The sequence below is a fragment of the Lepisma saccharinum genome, chromosome 10 (assembly GCF_977018435.1).
Source record: "Lepisma saccharinum chromosome 10, izLepSacc3.1, whole genome shotgun sequence".
In the NCBI taxonomy this organism is placed as follows: Eukaryota; Metazoa; Arthropoda; class Insecta; order Zygentoma; family Lepismatidae; genus Lepisma; species Lepisma saccharinum.
The window spans coordinates 37,802,133-37,829,945 of NC_139238.1; the positions used below are offsets into that span (position 1 = coordinate 37,802,133).

General features: G+C 36.0%; 1 protein-coding gene across 3 annotated transcripts in view; it reads right to left on the reverse strand.

Moving 5' to 3' along the window:
* The window catches only part of LOC145993870 (Fanconi anemia group A protein homolog), a 119,073-nt gene that overhangs the window by 58,775 nt on the left and 32,485 nt on the right, over positions 1–27,813 (reverse strand). For all 3 annotated transcript variants that reach the window (XM_083129736.1, XM_083129735.1, XM_083129734.1), the window contains exons 6-10: positions 23,557–23,998; positions 20,788–20,929; positions 17,894–18,285; positions 14,401–14,549; positions 2,280–2,410 (exon numbers count right to left, since the gene is read on the reverse strand). In XM_083129736.1, the coding sequence (XP_082985862.1) occupies positions 2,280–2,410; positions 14,401–14,549; positions 17,894–18,285; positions 20,788–20,929; positions 23,557–23,998 (1,256 nt within the window). The remainder of the gene's footprint in view (positions 1–2,279; positions 2,411–14,400; positions 14,550–17,893; positions 18,286–20,787; positions 20,930–23,556; positions 23,999–27,813) is intronic.

Below are 27,813 nucleotides of genomic sequence, written 5' to 3' on the forward strand. Positions count from 1 at the left end.
ACCATCGTGAGGAAATTAAGGAGCTACAAATGAGTAGCATAACCTGGTTATGGGTTCGTTTGCTGACCACACATCACCCCATAACCAGCAGTCGGTAGTTAGGTAGGCACTGATCCGCACGGACTGTTACGCCACAGGTTATTGTTATTATATTATTATCTTATAATTTAGTATTATATTCTGCCATTCATTCACATTTTTTATGAATACAAACATATAATCTACTTCTTAAAAAGTAAATGGCTAAATATGCAGCTTCTTATGCATTCCAATCATGTAATATGCATCTCTTAAAGTGGTCATTGCATGATTCACGTTGTTTGGGGATCATTTTGAATATTATATCAGATCGGTAAAATATCGGTTACCGGTACCGATAAATTTTATATTGGTATTTTATCAGTATCAGCCAAAATTGCACACTGGTCCATCCCTATTAATCAGTATATAAAATTCAAGAACTTACCTCTACTTCATCAAATTTCAAATTTATTGAATCTACTTTTTGTTGCATCACTTGATGACATGACGATGACGACTTCGATAATAATGTGCAACTTTTGGACTAGGTTTTCTTTATAATGCACATAGCCTGTTACTTGTTAGGTACACATATACGAATGAAAGAAGTACAATTCATCTTACAATGGCTATTTTTTAGCTTCTCAACAAAGAATCAACAGTCAAATAATCCAGATAACAGACATCAGAATTATGAATATCTGAATATTTGAATTAACCCCATATATATATATAGGTCAATCCAACATCTGGATATCGTTTGTAATTGTGTAACATAAAAAAAACATCCTTAACTATCAAGTGATGTGTACGAAAACATTCATGGTCTCTCAAGATGGTGACATCGAAGCAACATGTCAGTACAAAAAAAGTAATCACGTTTCAGGTTTGAAGATGGTTTATAAAATTGTATTTTGATGTCACAAATTTGATTTAAAATCTATACATAATTCATTTCATAGTACATATGTAGAAATTTAAGTGAAAAATGAAGGTTTGGCCAGGACTTGAACCCAAGTCTAGCCTACATTTTTCACTTAAATTTTTATGTAATACATCCGTGTGTGCCAAATTAAAAGGTTCTGTATTATACTACAATTACAGTTAAATTATAAATAAACAAAATAAAAGTTTCTAGTGTCGGTAAATAAACTCCAAACTTTATGTTTAAGAGTGTATTTCATATTTTGCACTTGATTTCCCATCGTTTTGTGTCAAAATATGGTAGGAAGATGTATCTCACACCTTTCAAAAACATCAAAAATGAACCACATTTTGTGTTTCAGCCGAAATATGTATGTCCCTATTGATATGTCATATGGGTTCATCAATAAGTCATTCAACTTATAATACACTGTGATTCAGAAGTGATGGTGCAAAAAGAAAGACCTCTAGGGAGAGTACTAAAAAAGATAAGCAGCCAATCAAGGAAATGAAGGTGCGAGGTCATAGGTTGCTTTTCTTGTGTGTGAGGTAGTGTAGCTAAATGGCATTAGGAGCGCTAGTGGCACAGTCTCTCAAGATGGTGACATCGAAGCAAGATAAAGCATTTTGTATTTTACAATTTGCTCCTACAGCTCGGAATGCCCTGCAATTTCATTTTTTTTTTTTTTAGGGATACATCAAGGACACAGTGTACTGCCTCCTATGCCACAAAACCTTGAACTAAAGCAATGCATTGCATCTCTGAAGCAGTGGAGTCGATTTCTGAGGATATGCTGGGTCGTGTGTGGGCAGAACTTCAGTACTGTCTTGATGCCTGCCATGTCACCACTGAGCACATGTCACCACATCAAGCACTTGTAATGATGAGGGAAGAAACTTGATAATTGTATTTTTATTTCATGTCAATATGATTGTGGTGTGTCATTTCATATTGGAATAAATAAGATATTATTATAGACCATTACTTCTGAATCACCCTGTATTAACAAGTGTAGTAAACCTAATCCTTAGTAAAGTTGAATTACTTCCAGAACATCTCCAGCGAACTGCGCGAGTCTGTCTAGCGAGCCTAGTGGGCGTGTAGAACCTGAGCAAGGGGCTTAGCGATAGGTTCTGGGTTGATGACGTCAGAAGCTCGCTTGTCAATTGGCTGCTTCGAGAGTTGTGACTCGTTCCGATGCTTCAAATGCATAACAGCCAAAGATGTTACGGAAATAATCTCCCTCTACATAGTTTGCCAATAATGATATTTAAAAAAAAAACCTAACACAGTATATTTTCATAAAATTATAACTGAACTTTTAACAGCATACCTGTAACCTCTGCATCCATGAAATTCAAGCATTTGTCTTTATATTTACTGTAAAGACTGGCTGGAATCTTTTTCGCTTCCTTCAACCTCTCAATAAATTGCATCCTACAATCGGGAGTCTTGGGAAGAATCCTAAAACAAAGAAACAGACGGTGACAAAAATAATTTTCTAGATCATTTCTTGTATTTGTTATTTTACATTGCTTTACTGATACTTTGGCTAATCACAATGACGAAAATGAATGATGATTAGATGAATTTAATAAAGAAGCAATCACAAAGAACATCCATGTTCAGGCAGGGAAACTTTGGTGGTGAGGCAGAAAGTTGAACACTTAACATACTCTGTCACTGAGCCAGCTCGGTTATTTTCTTGCTTTGAAATTAAATATACTAGGATCATTAAAAAAATTTTAAAAAAGTGATTACTTAACAATATGTCTGTCTGTGACTGGCAGCAACAATGATCGATTGATTGATTGATTTGCTTTATTTTACTTCGATTTTTGTGTCACTTTTGGCTAATTTGCGAAGATGAGGATGAGTGATGACATGATGAAATTGATGAATGGACACTCACAAACATCCATGCCCAGGCAGGGATTCAAATCCGGAACTCCTGGCATCATAGTGCAATGTGCTAACCACTCCACCACAGGGCCGGCTACAGCATCAATGAATCATGGATTCAGGTAATGGGTTTATTCCCGTGACATTTTGTAGTTCCATAGATAAGCATGTGGCAGCAGCACTGGGCTGACTGTAGCCTTATTGAGTAGTGCACTCTAAAACATTGTTCTCACTAAAAGAACAAATTGCATTCATCAAAATTCAAGTTGAACATGAAAGAAATTAACTTGTGCAAGGTTGTGGTGATCCAACAGCGATTCAGTGGTTTGCCATACTGTTTTGCCAAGACCGTAAAAGTTCCAGCAAACACCCAGTAACATTAAGGTGATGCTTCTTGTTGCCTACGATTAAAAGATTGTTCTTCTTTGTCACCGTGAACAGTGAGCATTACAGTAACCTTCCGGAGAATCACCTTCGATCAGTTATTCATCGAAAACGACTAACACTTCTGGCGAGATACCCGATTGTGCTGTACCACAACTCAAAGTGCCATGTTACAAATTCAGTGGGGTAACTGCTCAAGTGGTGGGATTGAAAAGTGCTAGAGCACACCCCTCTACAGTCAGGATATGAGTCCTTGTAACTACGTCTTCTTTCAGAAGCTACAAGATCCACTACGTGGATGCTGCTTCAAGACCATTGATGGCATAGTGCAGACCTTAGGGTGGTCCCTAAGTGATATATGGGAAAACGATTCAGTTGATGTCATGAAAAAATTGCCAGAAATTATATACTATGCCTGAGACTATTATGAAGTAACTTCATCCTCCACAATTAATAAAACAGTTATGAGCATGTAATCACTTTGTTAAAAAATTATCGTCATATATAGCATAATTAGCTTGTGACTAGGATTCCAACAGTAAATCTACTGCAAATTTTAACAATTTAAAACTTAACTATCACACTAGTTCATACAGGCACTTGCTTTACTGATAAACAAGCTTTTGAATTTTCTCTTTCCTTTCTTTTTTTATTTGATTACAACCTGCCATGGATTCTACATTAGAATCTCTCTCAATTTATTATCAGAATGTTAGAGATGTTACCGTATTTACGCGTGTATAGTGCGCGTGCGTGTATAATGCGCACTCTGGTTTTGGATGGGTAAAAGTGACAAAAAATTATATCTCGCATATAATGTGCAGTACAATCCAGTTTCAAGAAATGGCTTTCTTAGTTGTAGGTTGTAAATCTGTTGCTACGCTGATCAAGAGTGAATGACGTCATACCTATTCAATTGCTCATTCCTTTTTTTTCAAAATATATATATTTTCTTTCCGTGACTAATGTAACATTTATATGAGGCACATTCAGGACCTTCCAAATAGCAGTTAGCAGCACAAGATATCTTCCATTAAGGAATTTACACACTCCATGTATGTCATATTATTTGGCCAGTAATACATTTTAATTTTTATTATATTTTTCCTTATGTTTTGTTTCATCCGAAGTACCATAACCATCAGAACGTTTCTTCATTTTGTGATGAACTTATTTCAACCGCATTTCACATTAGTGTCATTATCTTGAATGGAATACTGTTTCCATATCCAGAAACTGCAGGATTCAAGCTTTACAACGATATATAACTTGATAGGGTTTGTTAAACATGAAAAATCAGTGCAAGTGTCCCAAAATCATGGAATGACCCTGTACGGTTTCATGTTGGCGGTCTGAATTATTCCGTGCATAATACGCACCACAGTTTTCGGGGGCAAAAATTTTGGAAAAAAAGTGTGCATTATACATGAGTAAATACAGTAATACAAAGTCAAAATATGATAATCTTGAAAGTAATATGATTAATGAAAATTATGAGATATGTGCATTAACTGAGACATGGATGTATAAAGATAAGAGTTATTTTGATAACTTAACCAGTGAATACAGAGTTATAAGAAGGGACAGGTCTGCTCCTACTAGTTATAAAAAGAAAGGTGGTGGATGCGCTTTAATAATATCATCTAGAATTCCGTGTGAATTATTGGATTTTAATTCTGATGTTATCGAATGTCTATGGATCAAACTGACCATTAATTCATGTACAAACATTATTATTGGTTTGCATTATCTACCGCCTGACATAAATACGGCAAGGTATACTGGTTATATTGATCTAGTTATTAATAATTTCTTGTGTTATAGGGACAAATTAATAATTTTAGGTGATTTCAATGTTAAGTGTAAACTGGGGATATTATGATAATGACATTCCTCAGGCCAATTGTTCGCACAAAGCATTCAAAATCATGGAATGATGTGACATTCTGCATTGTAAACAATATAATGCTACATACAACCTACATAATCCTATATCTACGCTTGATCTTGTGCTCAGCAATCTGCCAGTAATTGAAGTTGACACGAAGATTCCTGCTATATCCAAAGTGGATGTTTACCTCCCACCTCTTCTACTTGTACTAAGTTTTACTGATAGTAACTTTCATAAAACTGAAAATTTATCATGTGATCAGTCCTCCTTGAGATATAATTTTAGCAAGGGAGACTTTTTACACCTTTACTATGAATTAAAGAGTAATCTTGAAACTATTGATATTTCTAATGATCTGGATACTATTGTCGAGTCCTTACACTCTTCTGTACTAATAGCTGTAAACAGAAATGTTCCTAAGATGATGTATCATAAGAAAGAAAGTCGTTCTCCTTTGATAACACGTAGTATAAAATATATGCTTAACAAGAAGAAAAGGTTTTATTATAACTACATTAAAACCAATAACTTACTTGGTATGCCAAATTTTATTTATTTAGGAATAAAATTAAGAGAAAGATCAAATATGCTAAGTGTAGATATTATAAATATTTAAATTCCTGTTTCGCTAGTGACAAAACTCGTTTTTGGAGACTAATTAATGAGTCACCTCCTACACTGTCTACTCGTCACATCTGATAATAAACTATTGCATGATGAGAAGGAAATTGATGATGCATTTATGAGTCATTTTGAGGGTAATTTTTCTAAACCTCAAGACACTGATCTTCAGGAATCTGATTGGTATTTTAATCCTATATTTCCTCCTGTAATCTGTGAGAAAGATATAATTGATTTCTTCAATTACAGACTGATTACTATTGTTGATATTTTTAGTAAGATCTTCGAATCTCTTATACACAAATCTTTATACACTATTTATATTTTGAGCCTAACAATGAAAAAACAGGAATTTGGCATTGAAAACTGCTTTATTGTTTTTCGAAGTATTCTCCTTTATGGTCAATACACTTTTGCATTCGTTCGAACCATTTGTCAAAGCAGTTTTTCCAATCTTCTTGAGACACCTCCATAATATGGTTTTTGAACGCATCAACGGCATCTTCCGCCAAAGAAAATCGTTGTCCACGCAATTTATTCTTGACATTCGGGAACAAGAAGAAATCATTGGGTGCCAAATCAGGACTGTATGGCGGATGACCCATCAATTCGATTTTTTGACTGTTCATAAAGTCGGTTGTTAGACGAGATGTGTGACAGCTGGCATTGTCTTGATGAAGAATGATCCGACGGCGTTTGTTTGTTTTCCGTATTTGACCGAAGACCTCTGGCAAACAAATTGTTGTGTACCATTCAGAGTTGACCGTTCTACGTTCCTCTAAAGGCACAGTTGCCACATGACCAGTTTTCCCGAAAAAACAGGCGACCATTTGTTTCGATGTGCTTCGAGCGCGAACAACTTTTGTTGGATTGGGTTCATCTTGAAACACCCATACAGTCGACTGCTGTTTACGTTCCGGCTCATATGCATATATCCATGATTCGTCACCTGTTACAATCTTATATACGTCTTTTGAAGCACCACGATTGTATTTATTGAGCATTTGTTTGCAACAATTGACGCGAGAGTCTTTTTGAGTTTTTGTCAAATTGTGTGGGATCCAACGAGAACATGCCTTTCTCACAGCTAAATGATCATGCAATATTTTATATATGCTGGTGGAACTAATGCCTATGGTTGCCTCAATCTCACAGTATGTCACATGACGATCTTGCAGTATTAGGTTTTGCACAGCATCAATGTTTTCTTGAACCACAAATGATTTTGGACGTTAATTCGCGAATCTCGGCAGTGAGCGAATGGTGGCCACCATTAAATTCGTTATACCAGTGTTTCACAGTGGCAAAGGATGGGGCTTCATCGCCAAATGTGGAAGTAAGTTGATCGATGCACTCTTGTCTTGATAATCCACGTCAAAAATTCTAAAAAATCATCGCACGAAAATGTTCACAAGTTAATTCCATTTTATTGTTGTCGTGCAATCTCCAAGGCAACATAAACAACACAAATGAAGCTATTGACAAAACATTTGAAGTACGTTATGGTCAATAATGCCAGACGATTCCGTGCAAACATCAAATCGCGCCTAACTTCAATCAGTGTTGCCAAGGCTCAAAATATAAATAGTGACCCTTGTATTTTAATGCTAAGGGTATAATTAATGAATGTCAACATGGATTTATACCAGGAAGATCTACAAGCACAAATCTACCAGTTCTGATAACTGATGCTTCTCAATCCTTCTGTAACAAGAGTCAACTAGATGTTATATACCTTGATTTATCCAAAGCTTTTGATAGTGTAAATCATAATTTATTAGTGCAGAAACTTAACAATTATGTATGTGTTCCTAGATATTCTGCTTGGTTCAGGAGTTATCTTTGTAATAGAACTTTCTGTGTAAGAATTAAATCAACATTTTCAACTCCAGATAAAATACACAAAGGAGTCCCACAGGGATCTCCATTGGGACCTCTTCTCTTTGCTATCTATTTGAATGTATTTCTAAAGTAATCAAGCATGCTAAATATATATATTTTATGCTGATGATATCAAGATATACACTGAAATGGACACATATAATAGACATGTTCAGCTGCAATCTGACCTTAATGCAGTCAGTAACTGGGTGCCTAATAATCAACTATTCATGAATATCATTTTTACAAGGAATTCAGTGGTGTACTTATAATTATAAATTAGACCCGTGTGTAGTTAAAAGAGTTGAAGTTAATAAAGATTTGGGTGTCATTTTAGATATGAGGCTTGATTTTAAAGATCATGTATATGAAATTGCAAGAAAAGCTAGAAACAAAAGCGGCCACTTAATTAACAAATCAAATTCAACCATCTATTATTGTTAATTCAGTTATTCACTGTGTACGTAAGGCCTATTTTGGAATACAGTACAACATGGAATTTTGCATGTAATAATAATATGAAAGACATACTTGAAAATGTACAGAAAAGATTTGTCTCACTTTTGTATTTCAAATTCAGACATTTTAGGTTTTACTATGAATATTATAATTTGTTAGACAAACTTAATATTTTGTCTCTCTTTGAAAGAAGAAATATTAACGATTACAATTACATTTCCAAATTAATTAATTAATGTGCCATATTTATTATCTAAAATTACATTAAAGACACGTCATTATGTATTCTGAAACAACTGCTCTGCAATTTCTGTCACTTCTTATTTTAGACATAATAGGTATTTTAATTTTCTTATATCCCAATACGGTCATAATCCACTGGAGCCTAGTAACCTTTTATTATGCTAAAATTTGGTTTGGTTTGAGTTGGTGTTTTAAGTCCACTTTATGCACAGTATGGCTAATTGGGACTAGACCTACGGTTTAAAGTGGGAGCCGAACCACTGTGCCATGTGCCTCCACTGGGACCCCTTGATTACAAGGTGAAAACACTACCACTGCGCCAAATAGGAGGCCCTATTATGATAATAGCATGTGTAATTTTACTTTTAACGTGTTTTTTAACATATGTGATTACATTGTACTTTTTAAATTTGTATTTTTCTTTATTTTAACGAAATTGGTCATCTCACTATATTTTTTCATGTAGTACACATTTTAATTTATTTTTTAATTGTAATATTGTGTATGTCATATGTCATCACAAACTGCTGTATTAGGCATGTACGCTGTTTATCAGCAGTAAAACCAAATAAATAAATAAATAGGCTCATCAAAGATATATACTGCTAATGGAAACTTGTGATGGAAAAAAAAGGTGGCAGATTTCTTTGATGAGGGTGTACAAAAGCTGTATGTGCCTTAACAATGGTACAAAATATATAAAGAAGTAGTAGATGGTATACGGATTCTGATCATAATAAAATAGTGACAAATACATGTGCATTTTACTTACGTGAAATTTAGAAGATTTCACACTTCCGCATTGCACAATTTAATGGTTCAATCCTATTAATTTCGAAGATCCACTATCTTCATTCACAAAAGGGTACGGCTTCAAACGGAAGCGGAAGTGTGAAATCTTCTAAATTTCACGTAAGTAATTTTAAACCGCGTTTACAGCAACCATCATGAATGTGCATTTTATTTTAAAATCCTAATAGAACTTACTTTCTGAATAGCCTAATTTGCTGAATCATCTTCTAAGACAACTTTATACACAGAAATGCTAATAAGGACTGGACCTACAGTTTAAAGGGAATCTGAACTACTATGTTCCTCTACAGGGTATTAACCAGGGGCCCCTTGATTTGAATATTCTAATATGTGCATCAATACATAAATAAATTTACTGATACAATAATTGATCTAAAATAGAACTAAAATTCCATTTAATTAAGACAAATTTGGAAAATTTATTGTGTCTGGATACCAACAGTTAAGGAAAAACTACATCAAAGACAGTAACATCAAGTGACAAGAGAACAAAATACCAAAATACAATCTAGTAGCTACGAAAACACATGTATCTGTCTTTCACCAACACCAGTCATCTTCAATGTGATTCGTTATCATAGGTAGTTTCATTTATATGTTCTTTCTTACCTCTCCAGTGAATGTGATGATTAAAGAACAGATTTTTATGAAGAAAATTTTAGGAAATTATGAAATTAAAAATGCCAAAATATGAAGAAATATGAAAATTTATTTCGAAGTATTTCAACATGTTTTAAATAAAAATGGAATAAATGACTTTGGTCATAAAATTACTTCCTCTGATTATATAGGGATTGGCTTAAGCCACAGTCGCCAATACAGCCCAGAAATACAAATTAACCTTAACGTAGTAAGCAGCTTTTTCTTTCTTTCTTTCATTTTTTTTTTTTTTAAAGAAATTCACATTTGGAAAAATTCTTGTTCAAAATATTATATAAAATGACCTCCTGAGTTGTATCTGTAGTTGCAAAAATAAATAAATGAAATTTCCAAAGAAGACATTCAGCACTTTAGAATGTTTACAAAAGTACTCAAACAGGGTGGCTACAGACAAGCAGAAATGAAATTCCCTGACTTTTCCAGGTTTTCCAGGACAAAATTTAGATTTTTCCCTGACAATTATAAACTAAATTCATGTTTTTGCAAATGGAAATAAGAATGTCATACAGATCCAGGTATATTAAGTACCTATATTAGCATCCATGAAATTGATTTCATTTCTCCATGATTTGATTCAAAATGCAAAATAGTAAATTTGGAAAATTATTACTATTCGCACACTAGGGAGGAATTAGGTATTTTTTCACATGCAGTCAGTTTTTCAATAAAATATTATATTATTTTTAAAGTTACGACCAAATGAGATTACAGTGAAGTGATTGATGCAAAAAGGAATTTTGTAATTTTCAATCTCTTTAGCCTTTCTTGTTATTATATGTTGATATTTCCACTGAGGTTTAGAACCCTCTGCTTGCAAGAACCATGAGTGCAGACTCATTTTTCAATGCACAAACCTACATCTCTTTTCTATGTAAAGCAAAAACTTAAACCTTGCACACAAGTGAAACAACTGAATCGTACAAAATAAAGTGTCATATTTCCTTACATTATCAATGGGACTTCTCCTTCAGTACAAACATTCACAGTACATCCAAGTGAAGTACTGTGAAACTGTTAACATGTGGTTATACCATTATTACTGGCGAGAAGGGGAACACGCTGTTGATAACAGCTTCCGAAAGTTTATGTATGAGGGGCATCCCGACAAAAGTTCCAATGGCACCTGTACGCGGCACTAGTGGTCGGAGCGCAACACGCATATGCAGGCAGGAAGAAGTGTCATGTGGATTTAATCTGGTGCAGTAAAAAACAGCCGTTTTAGGACAGTTCTATGTTAAAGATAGCACCTCTCATACAGTCTCCCACTGACTGTGAGGTATGTGCTGTAATCAGAATTTTGCACCTTTAAAATTATACCTTTGTGGTGTTTTGAAATTACGGTTTTAAATTGTAGGTCACGTGGTGTCCGTATTTTCGTGACAGTTTGATATGTTGGAATCAATTTTTGAGGAAGTTAATTTCCGTTATTTCTCGCTCGACAAATGCCGATGTTACTATTCCCCTGTGGTGGTATGTGAGCACTCGATCACCATCAAAATCACACCACTTAGCTCAGTGATTCAAAACACGTCTCGCGCGATAAATACTGATGATGCGGCTTCTGTATGAACCCCGCCAGTTTGCTCTGTGGTACAAATTGTTCTGATAGAAGTTGAGAAAATCCTGGGTAATATTTGATTGAATGTGGCTGTCGGAAGTATTCCACGTACATTATGCATTATAGTTCTCTCTTGGATAAAATGTTGGAAAACTCGTGTGTTCTAGATACACAAATATGGAACATTTTGTTTTTTTAAGCCTAAAAAACACTAGAATGTTGGATTTAGAGGTATTTTTGTTGTTTAAGCACATTTTTAAAATTCACGAGAAATGCCAACAATTTACATTTTATGCCAAATTCTCGTTATTTCGCTATTTCGAATGGGTGAAAATGTGTCCACACATCTCACTACACATTCATACACACTATTTCGCAGCAAATGACATTTTTCACTGTTATTGAGTTTGCAAAAAAATATCAAGGTCCCTACTAATTGGAACTTACTTTCTGGATGTCCCTCGTATAAATCAGTTGATGAAAAGTGAAAATTTAAGAGGTCTTCAATTACGAAAGAAAGTGATATGCTTTTAGGATTAAATGATTCGAGTAATTATGATATTAAATTCACGTATTTATTATTATAATTTTATTTCATAACATTGGCCATTCCACGAGTTTAAACAGACAGGACCAAATGGGGCTATCTTCTAATTTTTGGTGATATTCCTCTCTGTCCATGATAACCATCTTGTTTTCTTTATCAGACCTAATTAGAAATTAGAAGATAGCTTTAAAGGTAACGATTTTGAGAAAATAGAGAAAGACCCTATTAATAAGATTAGAAGAGAGATCAAAAAAGGGGTAGAGACAAGCATTACATTGGGCACAAGCGAAAAGAAAATCCTTATTAAGGAAATTAAAGTTGGCAACATACCAATTGCTTTTGGAATACCTAAGACACACAAACAAGGCATACCACTTAGGCCTATTATACCAACATACGAACATCCGGGATATGGGCTAGCAAAAATTCTGGTAAAAAGAATAAGGAAGGTAAATGAGAACACCCAATATAGCGTTAAGAATGCCGTAGAAGTTAAAGAATGTATAGAAAATCTGGAAATTGATGACGAGGATACAATAAGTAGTTTTGATGTTGTTAACTTATACCCAAGTGTACCGAGGGGGCGGGCGGGGGATTGTTTACTAAGGTGGCTGTTAGAAAAAGGAATAGACATCCTAACTGCTTGGGAATATGTACGATGGTATAACCTTGTAACGGAATATAACTTTTTCTATGTCAATGACAGTATTTATAGACAAAAAGAAGGCTTGGCGATGGGAAACCCCATTTCTGGTATAGTAGCGAGCATTTTTATGCACTTCATTGAGAACGCAGCTTTGGAAAAAACAGGAATGGGTATTAAATATTATGGGAGATACGTTGATGATATCTTGATTATAGGAAAGGGGGTAGCACTGAACAAGGTTTTTGAAGAATGCCAATGCGGGAAGGAGTACATAGGACAGACGGGCCGAAATATGGGTAAAAGATGGAGCGAGCATGAAAAGGGCATAAGGGAAAAAGTTCCCAAAACGGGTCTCTCAGAACACATTTTGGAAAGTGGGCATAGAATCGCAAAAAAAGAGATAATCAGAAAAGAGGGGAGGAAATTAGGAAGAAACGTGTATGAAACAGCGAGTATTTGTAGGGGGGGAAGAATAATCTTAATAGGGACGAAGGAAATTTGGAAGAAGGGTGGATCAATTTCCTCAAAAAATGGGATAAAGCCTGGAAGATTGAACCCAATATCGGTTTCCACGTCACTCCGGAAGTTATGCAAGCTGCAAGAGAGGAACGTGAATTCACGTTGGATTTGTGACGTAATAAGGGGAAATGAGAAAATTCAGGGGAGGGGAAACATTCCTTGAGATTTGACCTTCATATGGATAGATAAGCACAGTTGGGTAGGAAAGGCCAAACCTGCAGGTTGCATTGTGATTTATGCAGGTTTTTTAGATTTTTAACTTTTTAAACTTTTTTACCTGTGAATAGGTCCACTGTACAAGTTTTTTTAGGGAACGACTTGGTTTTTACGTACTTCTAATAGCAAAAACTTAATATTTTAAATGTACCCTAACCAACCCTTAACCACAATCCTCATATTACATTTTTGACGCAGTACTATGCCAAGTACTTAGTGTTTTTTTATATGAAACTGAGGAAAGAGATAGTCAATCTCTGAAACGTCGTTCTACAATAAGAGCACTATACTCACATACGTAAGTACAATTTTTAACTTTCCTTTTTTTATATTCTGGATTTGTGAGTAACACGCGACAAACCTATAAAATGCTAACATTAAATTCAGAGCACCAATCTCAAATTCCAGCTTTCGGCATCTTCGTATCACTTATTTCTAGCATACAATTCTCCACGTCCTGCTCACAACAGCCACAAGTCACAACAAACAATGACGCACAGCAACTGATGGACAGAGAAATTCCATTCACTAGCCCCTCCCTCCCAAATGCTCCCAAGGGTTTGAGAACTAGTCATCCTCAGCAATCGCTGAAGATAAACATAGATGTATTGCCTAAGGCAACATGCTTTCATGTACAAGTAGCTAGCGTGCTACTTCCAACATCTGCATATCACCACATAAATTACCAGACCATATTGTAGTATTTTAACTTATTTCAGCATGACATTGCATCTTTAGAGTGAAAATAACAAAGCACTAAATCCAGCTACAAGAAGTAACATTTTTTAAAGAAACACTTGTTGCATCACATTAGTGTTTAAATGTGTGAGGAAAGTTCATATTCACAACCATAATAATTTCCTGAATTTCTCAGGTTTGTTGGAGGTCAGCAAGAACCCTGCAAGGACTCGATTACATAAAAATAAATACATTATTTATTACATTATTATATATAATAAATACATAATTTATTATATTATTCAGGGAATATAAATTATGATGGTTGTGAATATGAACATTCCTCACACATTTAAACATTTACATAGTACCACATTTTCTACTTGCTTACATTTTGCGCATTCATGCACACAGAACTGAATAACAAAAATAATACCTGGGTTTCAGAAGTTCAGAAAGAAAATCAGTTTCGTAATAGTTCTTCCTAAACACTGATGCCTCCAATACAATTCTGGGAATTTCACTGGTCTTCTCAAAGTGACTCAAAACCCTTTCAACATCGTATTCCGATTGTTTCACTGTTCTCTGAAAGCGAAGAAAAGACATTTCAAGCCTAACTCAAACCTTCCGTCAACATGATCTACAATGAAATTAAATCTATTACAGATGGATCAATTCAAACTGCTTTTGACTATACTGATAAAAACTTATATAAAATTTATCGATTCACAATATTCTACCATTCAAAATAAAGTTGCATATGTTTCCGATATCTTAGAAAAAGGAACTGCGTATTTAGATATTTGCTTACAAAACTAAGGTATATAAATTATACATTCATGTTCAAGAAACAATACCAAAATAGCAGAATTTTACACAAAATTACACAATTTGTAGAAATATCAGATTGGTAAAATTATTGGCAATTTAAAGAATATTTCAATATATAATGTGTACAGAGAAGGAGACCTTGAAATAGGAATGCAGGTGCGACTTCCAATCGGGCAATGTCATTCCTGATTATTGAAAAGTGTGAGACATTGGCCAGGAGGAAGTCGTGGCTGATCGGAGTTGTGTTTGGGGATTGTTGGGAGAAGGTGGTGCCAGAGGGAGAGAGTGGCATTCTGGAAGTGAGGAGGTACCAGGAGAGGAGAGAGAAAGAGAGAGAAGGTGTTAGGTAAGTGAGAGGGGTCTTCTTCTAGTCCGCATTCGAGGCCCGCATGGTCTGGGTGTCATAATAAATATTGGTCAGAAATTAAAGCAAGTGTGTCTACTGCTATATCCCCGTACTTCCAGTAAGGCAGTTCAACAATAAATATGCCTAGTGTTACCTATAAGCACACAGAAGAGCACGCTGTAAGATTAAGTCACAATGAGGGACTTTGGAGCACAAAATTCTCAAAAAACTTTGCATAATCAATAGCACTACTATATAGTCAAAATATAATTATAAAACTCTGAAATGAACAGTTAAGGTATATGAAACTGTAACAAATCAATACTATTTTTTTTACAGAATCTAGTAGAAAACTATAGTATAGCATAGAGTAGCAATTTTCCTCGTGAAGTGACTAATTTCCATGTGATTTGCCGTCTCTCCCACTGACCTTCAAAATGTAAAACTAGCTGAATGCAGGCCATAAGGCTAAAATATATGGCATGCCCACGAAGAAGAGGATGATGTCTGGTAGCCCTAAATATACCTGTATCAGCCAGTACAAATGGAGAATTGATTAATTTGTCCCACCCTTAGTAAAACTACAGGAGATTGATATGGTATAGTTCCAATGGAATAGTTATATATTACGTTATGTGAGAACCAGAAAAACCTAACTCCAAAAATTCAGTGTTGTCTTTTTTAAGTATCTACTCACTCACTTTGAAGAACTCTATTTGGAGTCAGATGGAAGTATATAAAAAAAATTTAAAAAAAAAAAGCATGGGAGATACATGACTCCACTTTACTGCTATCGAGAAGAGATGACTTGAAATAGAGCTTCAAAGCAAGTAGATAAGTTTAAAAAAAACTGCATTTTTGGACTAATGTTCTTCACATGACAATTAATATTTAGAAAAGTGGTTCTCAACCTGGATGAGCCTGTGGCCTGGTAAATTTGCTTCTTAAAAGTTGATACCTGGATCCCAACAATTTTACTCGTAATAGCTTTCCATTTCTTTTAACTTTATACATTACTTAATATACTGGTCGACAATTGCTAAGGAACAAACACATATTGACCCATATATTTTTCATACACAACTCCATGTCCGATGAATTGCAGTACTGTGTGACAAGTGATTCTGGGCATCAAATGCTGTGGAGAGAACGTGGAACACGATATCATGCACAGCACATCTGTGAAAGTGTCAGGTATGGGGGACCCGGGTTCATGGTATGGGGAGGCATAATGAAAAATGGGAAAACACCACTGCACATCTTTGCCGCAGGATCCATTACTGGAGCACGGTATTCTACCGAGATCCTGGAAGGTTATGTTCGTTTTTTTCAGGGTGCAGTGGGCCCTGACTTTCTTTACACGGATGATAATGTGCGTCCACACAGAACTGTCCAAGTGACAGAGACACTGGAAATAGAAAATATCACCCGCATGGACTGGTCTGCATATTCGCCGGATCTCAATTTCATCGAACATGCGTGGGATGCTCTCGGAAGGCAGGTTGCACAAAGGAATCCCCCACCCTGGACCCTCCAGGAGCTGAAAAACTGCACTTTAGGAAGAATGGGACAGGATACCCCTCGTGCTCATGAACGCTCTCATAGACAGCATGCCAAACAGGTGTGCAGCTTGATGTGCAGTCCGCAGTGACCATACGTCATACTGATTTCCTCTGGACTCACTCTACACATGCTAAATTGTGATTCATATGCTTTCCTAACTTTGTTTTGCTTATGCTGGTTTTGCTTTATGACGTCTTGTTTCTTTGGTTGATGGGGAATCCCCATCATCTTTTCTCAATAAACCTTAACTGATATCTGTACTTATATATTGTTCACTTGTTGCACCCTGATCATGTAGTCAAAAGTTATTGGTCAAAACGTGTTTGTTCCTTAGCAATTGTCGACCAGTGTATGTACTCACAGAATTTAATAAATAAATTATGGCATAATCAGATAGAATATTAGTTCGATTATGTCTAGGCTTGTTAACAAATATAACATTTGGTTTAAATTAGTTGACAACAACTGGATATAATGGAATCTTTAAGTTTCCTTTGGCCCGTATCACAAAATTTATTTCGCAAGTGCTGATACTCATTGGCATGTTAAATTTCGGACACCGAAAAAATTCAAATTAATCAGAATATTTCCACTTCAATATATTTGTTAATGAAAATTGCTGTGCAAACTAAACTGACTGTGGTGTCTGTCCGTCAACCTCCAAATTGGAAATGGAAGCAACATGCTCCCCGGTTAGACCATTTGATCGCTCACTGCCGCTGTTATGAAGCCATTTTCTGTTATCGCAGTCGAACTCAAACTTGAGAGAGACCCAACCGTTAAAATTTAAATTTGGATGTTGCAATGAAGACCACCCCTTTTCAGCAACTTTCAATTCTCACCAGCATTGGTGAGAAAAGATTTCCTCCTGTCGCTGGTGAACCCTGAACGAAAGGGCATCTTTCCAGGTGGTTGTTAGCTGGGGCTGCAAGTTGCAAACTTCAGAAGAACCTTTTGCAGCCCGGAATAATGGATGCTAGGGCCTGGTATCAAGCTGCGGCCCGGCAGTTGAGAAACACTGACTTAGAAATATTCTCAACAACTTCAAATTGTTAGAATGGTGAAGCACTGGTATTGGTCAGAGCATCAGCAACAATATTGGTCTTCTGGGACAGTATTTCAACTGTCTATGAAACAATCATCAGATAAGTACAAACACAATATACAGTAATAACCAAACATCACTTACCTGTGAGATAGTGACAGGGAGTTCGTAGAGCCCACAGTGATGAGTAGTTTCTTCCAGATCAGACAGCTTTGTTCTCACAAGCGTCACATACTCTGCAAGAACAGTGTGGCAGCCTCGGGGAGTGAAAGGAACCTTGTTGATGTGAACCTTGAGACAATATGCCGGCTCAACAGGAACGATCAGAGTCAGGGTGTCCATCAAGAACTGGAAAGCAGCTGGCGTGGTAACTGGAGTATGGACCTCGGAGCCGAATGTTTTCGAGAACCAGTTGGCATACGAACCGAAAATGTGGGTACCTTCCGCTGAGCATTGCCTTGCTATCAACAAAGCCTGGAGAAACTTTTTCTGATTGTGCTCTGCGAAAGATTCACTCAGCAACTCGCTCACGAAACCTGCAATAAAATGCTTACTTTAAGCTTGTAGAGCTCAACTTTAAGTCTTCCTAATTTCCATCCATAGTGAACTTGGGAATTAGGGCTGAAGACTGGACTTTACCTTTGGGTGCTACTTTATGAGTAATGTACCTAGGTACATTGAGGATGGGGAGGCAATGGTAATTTTCCTAAATAAAATATAAATTCTAAAACATAAGTGCACTTTATGATTATGGACTAGTCGCATGATCTATTCTGTAGACGACAAAGTACTACTAGTGCTTACTTCATTTAAACTTGCCCAGCATTGGGGCAAATACTGCTGAAATAGCACTGGCATGTAAGGGAGCTTTCAGACTGAAATGAGTGGGTCAGAAACATTCACTGCCCATGAATGACCAAGACACCGAGGTGGTACTATGCACAATCCAAGTGACAAACAAGTGTGCAAATTGTTATGTTACTGTGGTACAAAAGGTTTCATTTATTTCTGAAGTTTCATTCCAAAGTGGCAAGCATTGCCTATCACTTGTCTCTCCTGCCTGAAAGCTTCCTAAAGCTGTCCATACACGATCAAACGAACCATGAACAACATATTTAATTCCATGCTTAAAGGAAGTAATGTTAGAGCACCTGTCATATTGCTTCTAGAATTTATGTTAACGTCCAAGAATTTCTAATTAGGAATAGTTCCAAATAAAACCTTTCATGATAGACTGTCGACCAATCAGAGTACATGCTATTAAAATCAGTTATTGAAAAAAGCATCAAGATATAGAATGCTATTTATTTATGAAGAGTAAACGACACGGAAAGTGTAAACATGTGGTTGTAACTTGCGATAAAGAAATGGAATATTTTTGACTGTATTTATTTAATAACAATTATACAACCAAGAATAATGTATATATCTACAGCAGTGAGTAATGTGATAATAAATTATACATGACAACCAACAATAAAATAAATTATTTTTGCATTTTCTTAAATTGTAATTTGGATAAATAAAATATTTTTTTGAAATAATTCTATGTAGTTATGATCAGATAATGGTGTCTCAGATTACATTTACAAAGCAGATAAAATTCTTTCGAGTTTCCGGTGTACATTTTTATTTGAAAAGAAAACAATATTATCATTGTCACAGGAAAATCATCTTTTTTTTCTTTTCTCAACATCTCACATTTTGATAAAATGTAAAATTCTTGTCAAATTTATATTTGATCATGTACAAGTGAAATTTCAGATTTTTCAAGATCTCCAACAAAAATGTTGTTCAACAATTTTGAAGTGTTGATTTTGCTGGATCGCAAATGCTCCGTTTCAATGACAATTGAATCATGTATGGACAGCTTATGAATTCAAATTTCATCAGGTATCCCACTCATTTGGCAACACAAATTCCTGGACTTTTCCAGGTTTTCCAGATATTTCCAAAAATAAATTCCACACTAAACTATGGTGCTAAAAGCAAGATCCAAGTGTTAAATAGTTTCTTGCTTGCTTCATTTTGCATTTTAAGTCCACTTCATGCACAGTAAGGCTCATCAGGACTGGACCTACAGTTTAAAGTGGGATCCGAACCACCTCCACCGGGAATCAAACCCGGGACCCCTTGATTTGCAAGGCATAGCGCTACCACTAAGCCATTGGGGAGGTTCAAACCTTGGCGGCTGGCAGCTAGTGTGATGGGTAGTGCCAACGTGATCAATAAATCGAAAAAATTTTGCTAGCATATGTCATAGAAATCTAATGAAAGAGGTAATTTTAATGGAACTTTGTTTATTAAAATTGCAGACAAAAATTCAAAGTTCCTAAGATTGGTTTATTTTACTTCGCATTTGTACTACTTTTGGCTAATTGCAAAGATAAGGACGAGTGAACACTCACAAAGAACACCGATGCCCAGGCCGAAATTCGAACCCGTGATCCCAGGCTACGATCTCCTTCCTCGTTCCCTGCAAAGATTTTTCATGCCTCCGCGCATGCATCTGCGCAACGGCCAGTCTATGCTGGCCCAGAGGAAGTGAGAGAACAGCTGGGGATGCGGCGCAGGAATTGAGGTGGCCGTAAGCTCGAACGCTTACGAGATTCGAAATCTCCTCCTTCGTAAATGTATTAATTTAACTATATTTTGGCGCAAGTGCTTTTTCTTTTTCTGAGGGTAGAGCCATGGCATGGTGGCTCTCCCCTAGAGCCACCGCTGGGTTCAAGTGTTAAATAGTGTTTGAAATCCAAGAGAATAAAGTTTATTTAACATTGTTTAAAATAAACCAACAAAAATAAACTATAAACTTATACATATGCAGAATATCACTCAATAAGAAGATGGTTCAAGACAAAAGTGAAATTCACCCTCATTCCCAAATTCTGGCAAGTACAAATTCACATTCATAGGTTTATTTCGCTGACTTTTCCAGGTCAGCAGTAACCCTGGTCATGCTCTGTATAACTTATCCTAAATAAAAAATACTAAATATAATAACAAAAGGAAATGTTCTAACACATGATTTTGCTTAACTTTCAGCAGCTGCGGTGCTTCCTTTACAACCAAGAGGTATGTCGATATCCAAATAAGAACATTCTTCCAGTTTAAGTCACCTTTCTCCAGCAATGTCTTCAAACTTTCCAAATACTCCTCAGGACTAAAGACAACCAACAGCTGCAAAATCAATGATCTTTCTAATTAGCAATTAGGAATCACACCAATTAATCAGACACAAATGATATATCAAAATATCTCTCTGTATTTGCTGCCACATACACTCCACATTTCCACCTGACAACTTGAAAAATTATCCAACCTTTGTCCAGAAAGTTTCGAGACTGGTAAAATAACTACAAAAATATTGTCCTCGTCAATTATTTGTCCTGGGTACCTACAAAGTAGTCCCCTCTGGTATTAACACACATTTGCCAAAGTTTCTGCAGGTTATGGTAGCATGCAGAGAAGCCTTTTCTCGGTTGCAGCATAGCTCAGTTGTCGCAGCTGCCTGGATAGTCTCTATGCCATGTCACCCTCAGTGCTCTTTTCAACTGTGGAAAGAGGAACATATCACATGGAGACATATCAGGGGAGTATGGAGGGTATGAAAGAGGTGTAATTTTGTGTTTTGCCATAAATTCCTGGACACACACAACAGTGTGTGGTCACACGTTGTCATGCAATAGAAACCATTATTCTGAAGCCCATAGGTCAGGTCGTCGTTGCCTAATTGGCTCCCGCAAATGTACGTTTCAACGCACTTACATAGAGTTTGGTTTATTGTTTCACCCTGAGGCACATCAGTATGGGTTGTTGATGGCCTCTGGGAGCAAGGCTCATCCTCCACAGACTCCTTGCCATTCACAAAACTCTTGTGCCACTCAAATACTTGTGCTCTTGATGAAGAATGCTCACCATACGCCTGCTGGATAAGGTTCCAAGCTATCTTTCCTAACTTCATACAAAACTTTATGTTCACACCCATGCTCCATCATCACAAAGAACTCAAAGACACCTGCGTTATTATATGCACCACCCTCCCACCTGGCAGAATCACTTTCAAGGTCACAGGAAAGAGCTGCAATCAACTATACCATCTGCTGCGAAACTGATTTCTAATTCTACTTCCCATTATAGCCTGAGCCTCGAAACATTGCAGACAAAGGTTGAACATAACATTAAGAAATAAGACGCAACAGTCAAACAACCTGGTTCCAAATAATACAAATATTGTGTTTCTCTAAGAAAAGATCTGTCTAAGAGTAACTCAAACAACTTTCAATTTTTAATCTGTAACCATATGCTGTCACTTGGTGCTGTTTATTTTCCAGGTGGCAGTCATGTAGCCTAAGGTTACATGACTTACATCTGGACAGTGAGGAGTGTGTGGCGGCTTGTGAGAGACCACTATTTCATAGCTGAGTGCCTGAGAAGTATAATTAAGTGTTAAGGGGCGAATGTTTGTCCAAGTAAGGGCTGATAATATGTTTACTTTGTCTTTGAGGTTCCTAATCACAGAGCCGGTAATTGTTAGATATTTGTTGTTAAAGTTATTGTTTGATTGTTGATATATGAAAATTGTTCAGTTGAGTTTGAAAATTCCTGTGTTGCCTAAAGCCCTGGAGGGAGAAATTGTTCCAATAATCCTCAACCTTAATGTGAAGTTATTTTTCTGTGCCCTTTACGGCCTATCTTGAAAATTTCCACTGCATATCTTCAACTCTAGTAGTTGAGTTGAATCTGCCTAGATTAAGGACTTCTTGTAGATATACCAATTAATCATAAGCATCAATTAGTTGAGTTCATATTGGAGTAAAATTTCACCCCAGTGCCCAGGCCTTGGCCCCTAGCAGTGACACACAACTTGTTTGCAAAACAACTTTTGGTTCATGTTAAAGGGATCTTACTTGGACAGTAGCACAATGAAATGCAAAAAAATATACCTGAATTGTAGGTTCTTTACTTTATAGGTTTAACAAGGCACACATTGTATTGCCAGGAGTAGATATGTATTATGTGTATGATAAACATATTATTTACATGATACTGGGGGTAGTTCATTACAGAATGTCATACACATGGTGTCTACCAAAATAACAAATAAAAAATTCCTGACTTTTTTTTGAGCTTTTTCGTTTTTCTTAACCTTTATTTATTCAACCCCTCCTTAGGTGGTTTGAAATTACCAATTAAGCAAATAAATATTTATTTAATGAAAAATCCTACGAAAAGGCCAGTTAAGATGAAAACTGAAGATGTATTTAACAAGAGAATTAGACTTGCTTCATCTGTTAATGCATCCTGGACTGCATTTGCAGACTAGCGAGGCACTGGCGTCTGGACTCACAGCCAGTATAATCTTATGTGGAGCTCGTGTTGTCATCCCTACATATTTGGGATTGTCCCTTCATCCATCTTATCTACCATTCATTCTCATGTTCGCGATTAGCAAAAGGGGCAGAAAAGTGAAGTAAAATAAACTAAATCAATCAATCAGTCATTATGATAGCAAAAGTCCTTGACTGACTTATTATTGACTTCTTGATCTATTCGTTGATTTCTTTACTTTTCTTGGCTTTCTTGACTGGCAGACACCCTGATATATCTTCTGTAGTAGGAGGAATAACTATTGGACATCAAGGTGATAACAGGAATTACCCATATAATTTCTGACAGTGCATCAAAGTAACACCACCCCTAGACAAAAGTAAAAAAAATTCAAAACAGGTTGTGTGGCAGCAGTATGGATCAAAGGCTTGAGGCCCAGACATTGGATGGTAACAAAAGTCTCCAAGCATACATACCTTTTTAAAAACTTCAATTAAGGATCCAGGACTCTTTCCATAGGTCCAATCTTCTTGGAACTTCAGAGCTTCAGTTATAGTCGAGTCAGGTTTGTAACACAATATCAGTTCTAATTGATCACTAAAAAAGTTTCTCAAAGCAACACCATCAATGCTTCCAGATTTTAGTAAAATCTGGAAGTAATTCATTGGTTTCCTGCCCCCTTTCTCATCCAACAGTACATCAATCGACGCTTCAGTAATGTGAAAGAGAATTGAGGTAAACTGTTGCTGCAGGTTTGCGAATGATGCAAAACTGCTGTCCGTGGCATACAATGCAGTAATAAGAATCGAAAAGAAATCACAGATCAGGGTTTCTGCACGTTCATCCCTGCTTCCACTTAAAATAACTGACTTCAGTCCCTTTTTGATATATTGTAGCGTAGTTTCATTTCTAGAATTGCTGAAATAAGACAGAAAAATCCAATCACTTTCTCACATTCCTAAGTCTATCATGCAACCATGACTAAGTTTGTACATATTAGGGGTGGGAGAGATAAACAGGCACTGTATCAGCATTGGCCAATGTAAAAATAATCAGAGTACCAGTAAAATTAATAATTATCTTACCAATCTGATAGTTCTTCCAATTTGTTACTCTTTCCATGAATAGAAAAATATAATTTATATAAAGTGGTTTTGTGAAATTAGGTCATTTCTTTTTCAAAACCAAAGTCAAAATTACTTGCTGTCACTTCGTTACATAAATTAAGAATATGAATTTGCTATTTAGGTTCATTCACCATATTTTTCGGGCCACAAGACACATTTTCAAATTTGAGATGAAAATTTAGAATAAAGATATATCACAGCTTCTTCTCAACTACTGGTAAATTACCGAAAGGAACTGGGATTTCACTTTCACTGATAGTGCCACAGAGATGACATTATTTCTACGGTCTGTGGCCCTTTTCTTCACCAGTTTCCAATTGCGGCCATTTTGCTGCATGCGTGTGAAAATAATGATGTTTTCAAATGTGAACAACTGATTTTCTTGATTCTGACAGTCACTCATCATTTTCTCAGTCGGTGGTGGCCAGGGGGCGCCGACTTGTCAAAATTATTGATCACTGAAATAAATGAATGAATGACTCACTCCCTCCCTTTTTTAAAAACAAAAAATATGTCTTCGTATAGCAGTTTTTAAGCAGGTATTATATTATATTCCTCATGTAAATGAAATGTAACATGAAAAACGTTTAGAAAATGTTTCAAAGTCTCCTTATGTCTTTTGTGTCTGCTCATTTGTTTTTTAGATAACAATTAACATTTTTATTTAAAAGTAAGCTATTTATTTACATTAATAGGCCAACATAACAGTTTTATGCCGGCCTCGGTAGCCGAGCATGTTGGGTGGTCAACTCAACTCGCTTTGATCCGGAGGTCTCGGGTTCCAGTCCCGGCATGGGTGTGTTTTAATGTCCGCAACAGACTTGTAGAGAAAGAACATGTGATGGGTGCAAATAACCTTAGTGTTGACATACCCATAAAAATAACGAATATTTACAATATTTAACAGTTTTATTTAATTATTTACATAAATGCTAACACAAATCGCAGGAAAATTAGTTTTACTTTTTTGTTCTTGCTACAATATTTTACCTTTTAAATTTAATTTTGCAATAATAAATAAACACATAGCATGCCGTGCTTTAGCAATAATGCCTTTGATCATAACAGTTTCCGCTTTCGCAATACAGACTTTTCATAAGCTTTCCTTGCTTACTTTACTGCAAGCAAGTGTCAAATAAACTCAAAGACTGTAGAATTATTTTCCCCTTATTCTTTGGACTAGAGGAAGAGATTTCAAGGATAACTAAATATCGTACATATCAATATTGCCTGAAAGTCGTGTTTACGACCTCAAATTGTTCAGAATTCACTAAACAACATACTGGTATAATTGTCATATCACTTCGTTATTTTGAAACTCTTTTTAGTAAAAATGTTAACAATACTCATAATTGTATACTTAGTATATAGTAATAAGTCATGTGTTTTGCTGTCTCCGGTCATAGCCGCCCCTCCCCAAAGTTGATGGTTTAGCAGTCTCAGCCCCCAAAGTTGATGGTCTAGAACATTTCAAATGTGTATTTAAAGTTAAGTTCATGTTGCACAATTCAGCGTAAACTTTACAAGAGAAGCAAAATAATACATTAGATCCTCTTAAGCAAAATTATGCCCCCACATCATTAACATTGGGGGGGGGGGGGGAGGGCTTGAGACCCCCAAAGCCCCATGGAGTCGGCGCCTATGGTGGTGGCCCAAAATGTCTTTCTGCTGCCACATGATGATCATGCTCTTTTGCATAATGCACAATTTATAATTAAAATGTGACAGTGTGTGAGTATCTCTCATGTACAGACGGCACTATATGGAAATTTAATCAAGTGCTAAACATTTGTTCACTGAATGCCACTTAAAACTGTTGACTACCATGCACATTTACGGTACATCAGAAACTCATAACTGAAAACTGAACAGGTGAATTGAGGGTGTTTGAAGCAGCTTTTCCTGCCGTAAATGACATTTATCCTTCTAGCCTCTGATAGGGGTGGAAACTGGATTTTAGCTTTAGCTTTTACATTGATGGACCTTCAGACAAAAAGATGAAGTTAAATTATGGACAGTATTGTTTGAAAAAAAAATGCATCTTATGGTCTGAGAAATATATCAGGGTGTCTACTATTTTGTGAAAACAAAATTCCCTGACTTTTCAAGGTTTTCCAGACCAAGAACAAAAATTTTCCAGACCAAGTTATTAGAGCAATTAATGTACATGAACATGTAAATACAGTAGTAGCAATTAGGGGAGTGTGTGGGGGATTGTCCCACTAATATTTGCCCCACCAGTATCGTCTCTTAATGCAATCCCTTATCTACCAAGAAAAAAATAACTGTCCTTGGCCCAACCCCAAAGTATTGGCACCCAGTCAAAGATAATATATGCAAGAAAATGAGAGCATTTAGATGAAAATTCACACTCAAGTTCAAAAATGTAAACTGTAGTACATCAGATTAATCTTTTCACCACAAAGCATACTTGTACCTGTCTATGTATGGAAATTTACCAATATACTAGCAAACTTTCATTATCACAATATGTGAAATTATTGATGGCCTCCTTTCACCCCATATAGCCATCCAATCCACCCACACATTATAAAATAATAGTTTTACCAATTTTTTGGAGTTAATTTATTTCCATAACAATTCAGTAGTCACAATAAAAATAATATATATGTTTATAAACTGAATGTAATTTTGCATAGTAGTTTTCTTCCTTTAAAATAAATGCACAACTTGAATACTTGAAATGTTTTTCTAACATATATGTACAGGGAGGTTATTTCAGTCGTTTACCGCAAGAGCGTTGGCTGTTTGGCGGGTCAGTCATGCAACAGGTCCCGGCAATTTGCATCACAGGAAGTCCGTAACAGAAACCTCTTGTTTTGTAATGTTTCCACTTTTCACAATTACAGTTACAATTACAATTGAAATAAGCATGTACCTTTGTGCAAGGATGCTGGAAAAGGTGTCCTCCCAAATTCAAATATTTCTGGCACCTTATTTCCGACATCTAATCTTAGATTAGACATCACTACTTTATCCTCAGTTGACATAAAGGGAAGACAGCACCCCGGTGCATAAAGCAAACCGAAAGCGTAAAATGATATTTAAAAGTAATAATAATGATGATCACTAACCTCCTGTGTTATAAGAGATGTTGAAAATGACCTCCTTCAACAGCAATACAACACGTTTCTTAGGTTCACGTAATTATTGTACATAAAAACTCTTTTGTTCAAGACTATATTTGTTTGTAACTAATGAATGAATAACAATTAACACACAATAAAGCACTAGCACTGAATAGCACACTAACTCAATAACACAGTATAAACATGCATACTGATAAACGCAAACAGAAGTGAACATGAGCGTACACTCACTACGTCTGGTAGCTGACAGTGTTGCTAACCATTTTTCGGCAATGTCAAAATGTCCCTACAACTGACCAAATGTCCCTACGCCAAATAAAGCGACTAAAAAAACAACACCGCATGAGCATGCAAAACAGAAGATAAAATATACATATTTACTTACCAAATCTTTCTGCTCGGTGCTTCCACAATTAATGAAGGAGCGAATTTACAATACAAGATCCCTCCCCGATTTTTGTAATATTTCGCATACTCACTAATTGAGGCCACCTAA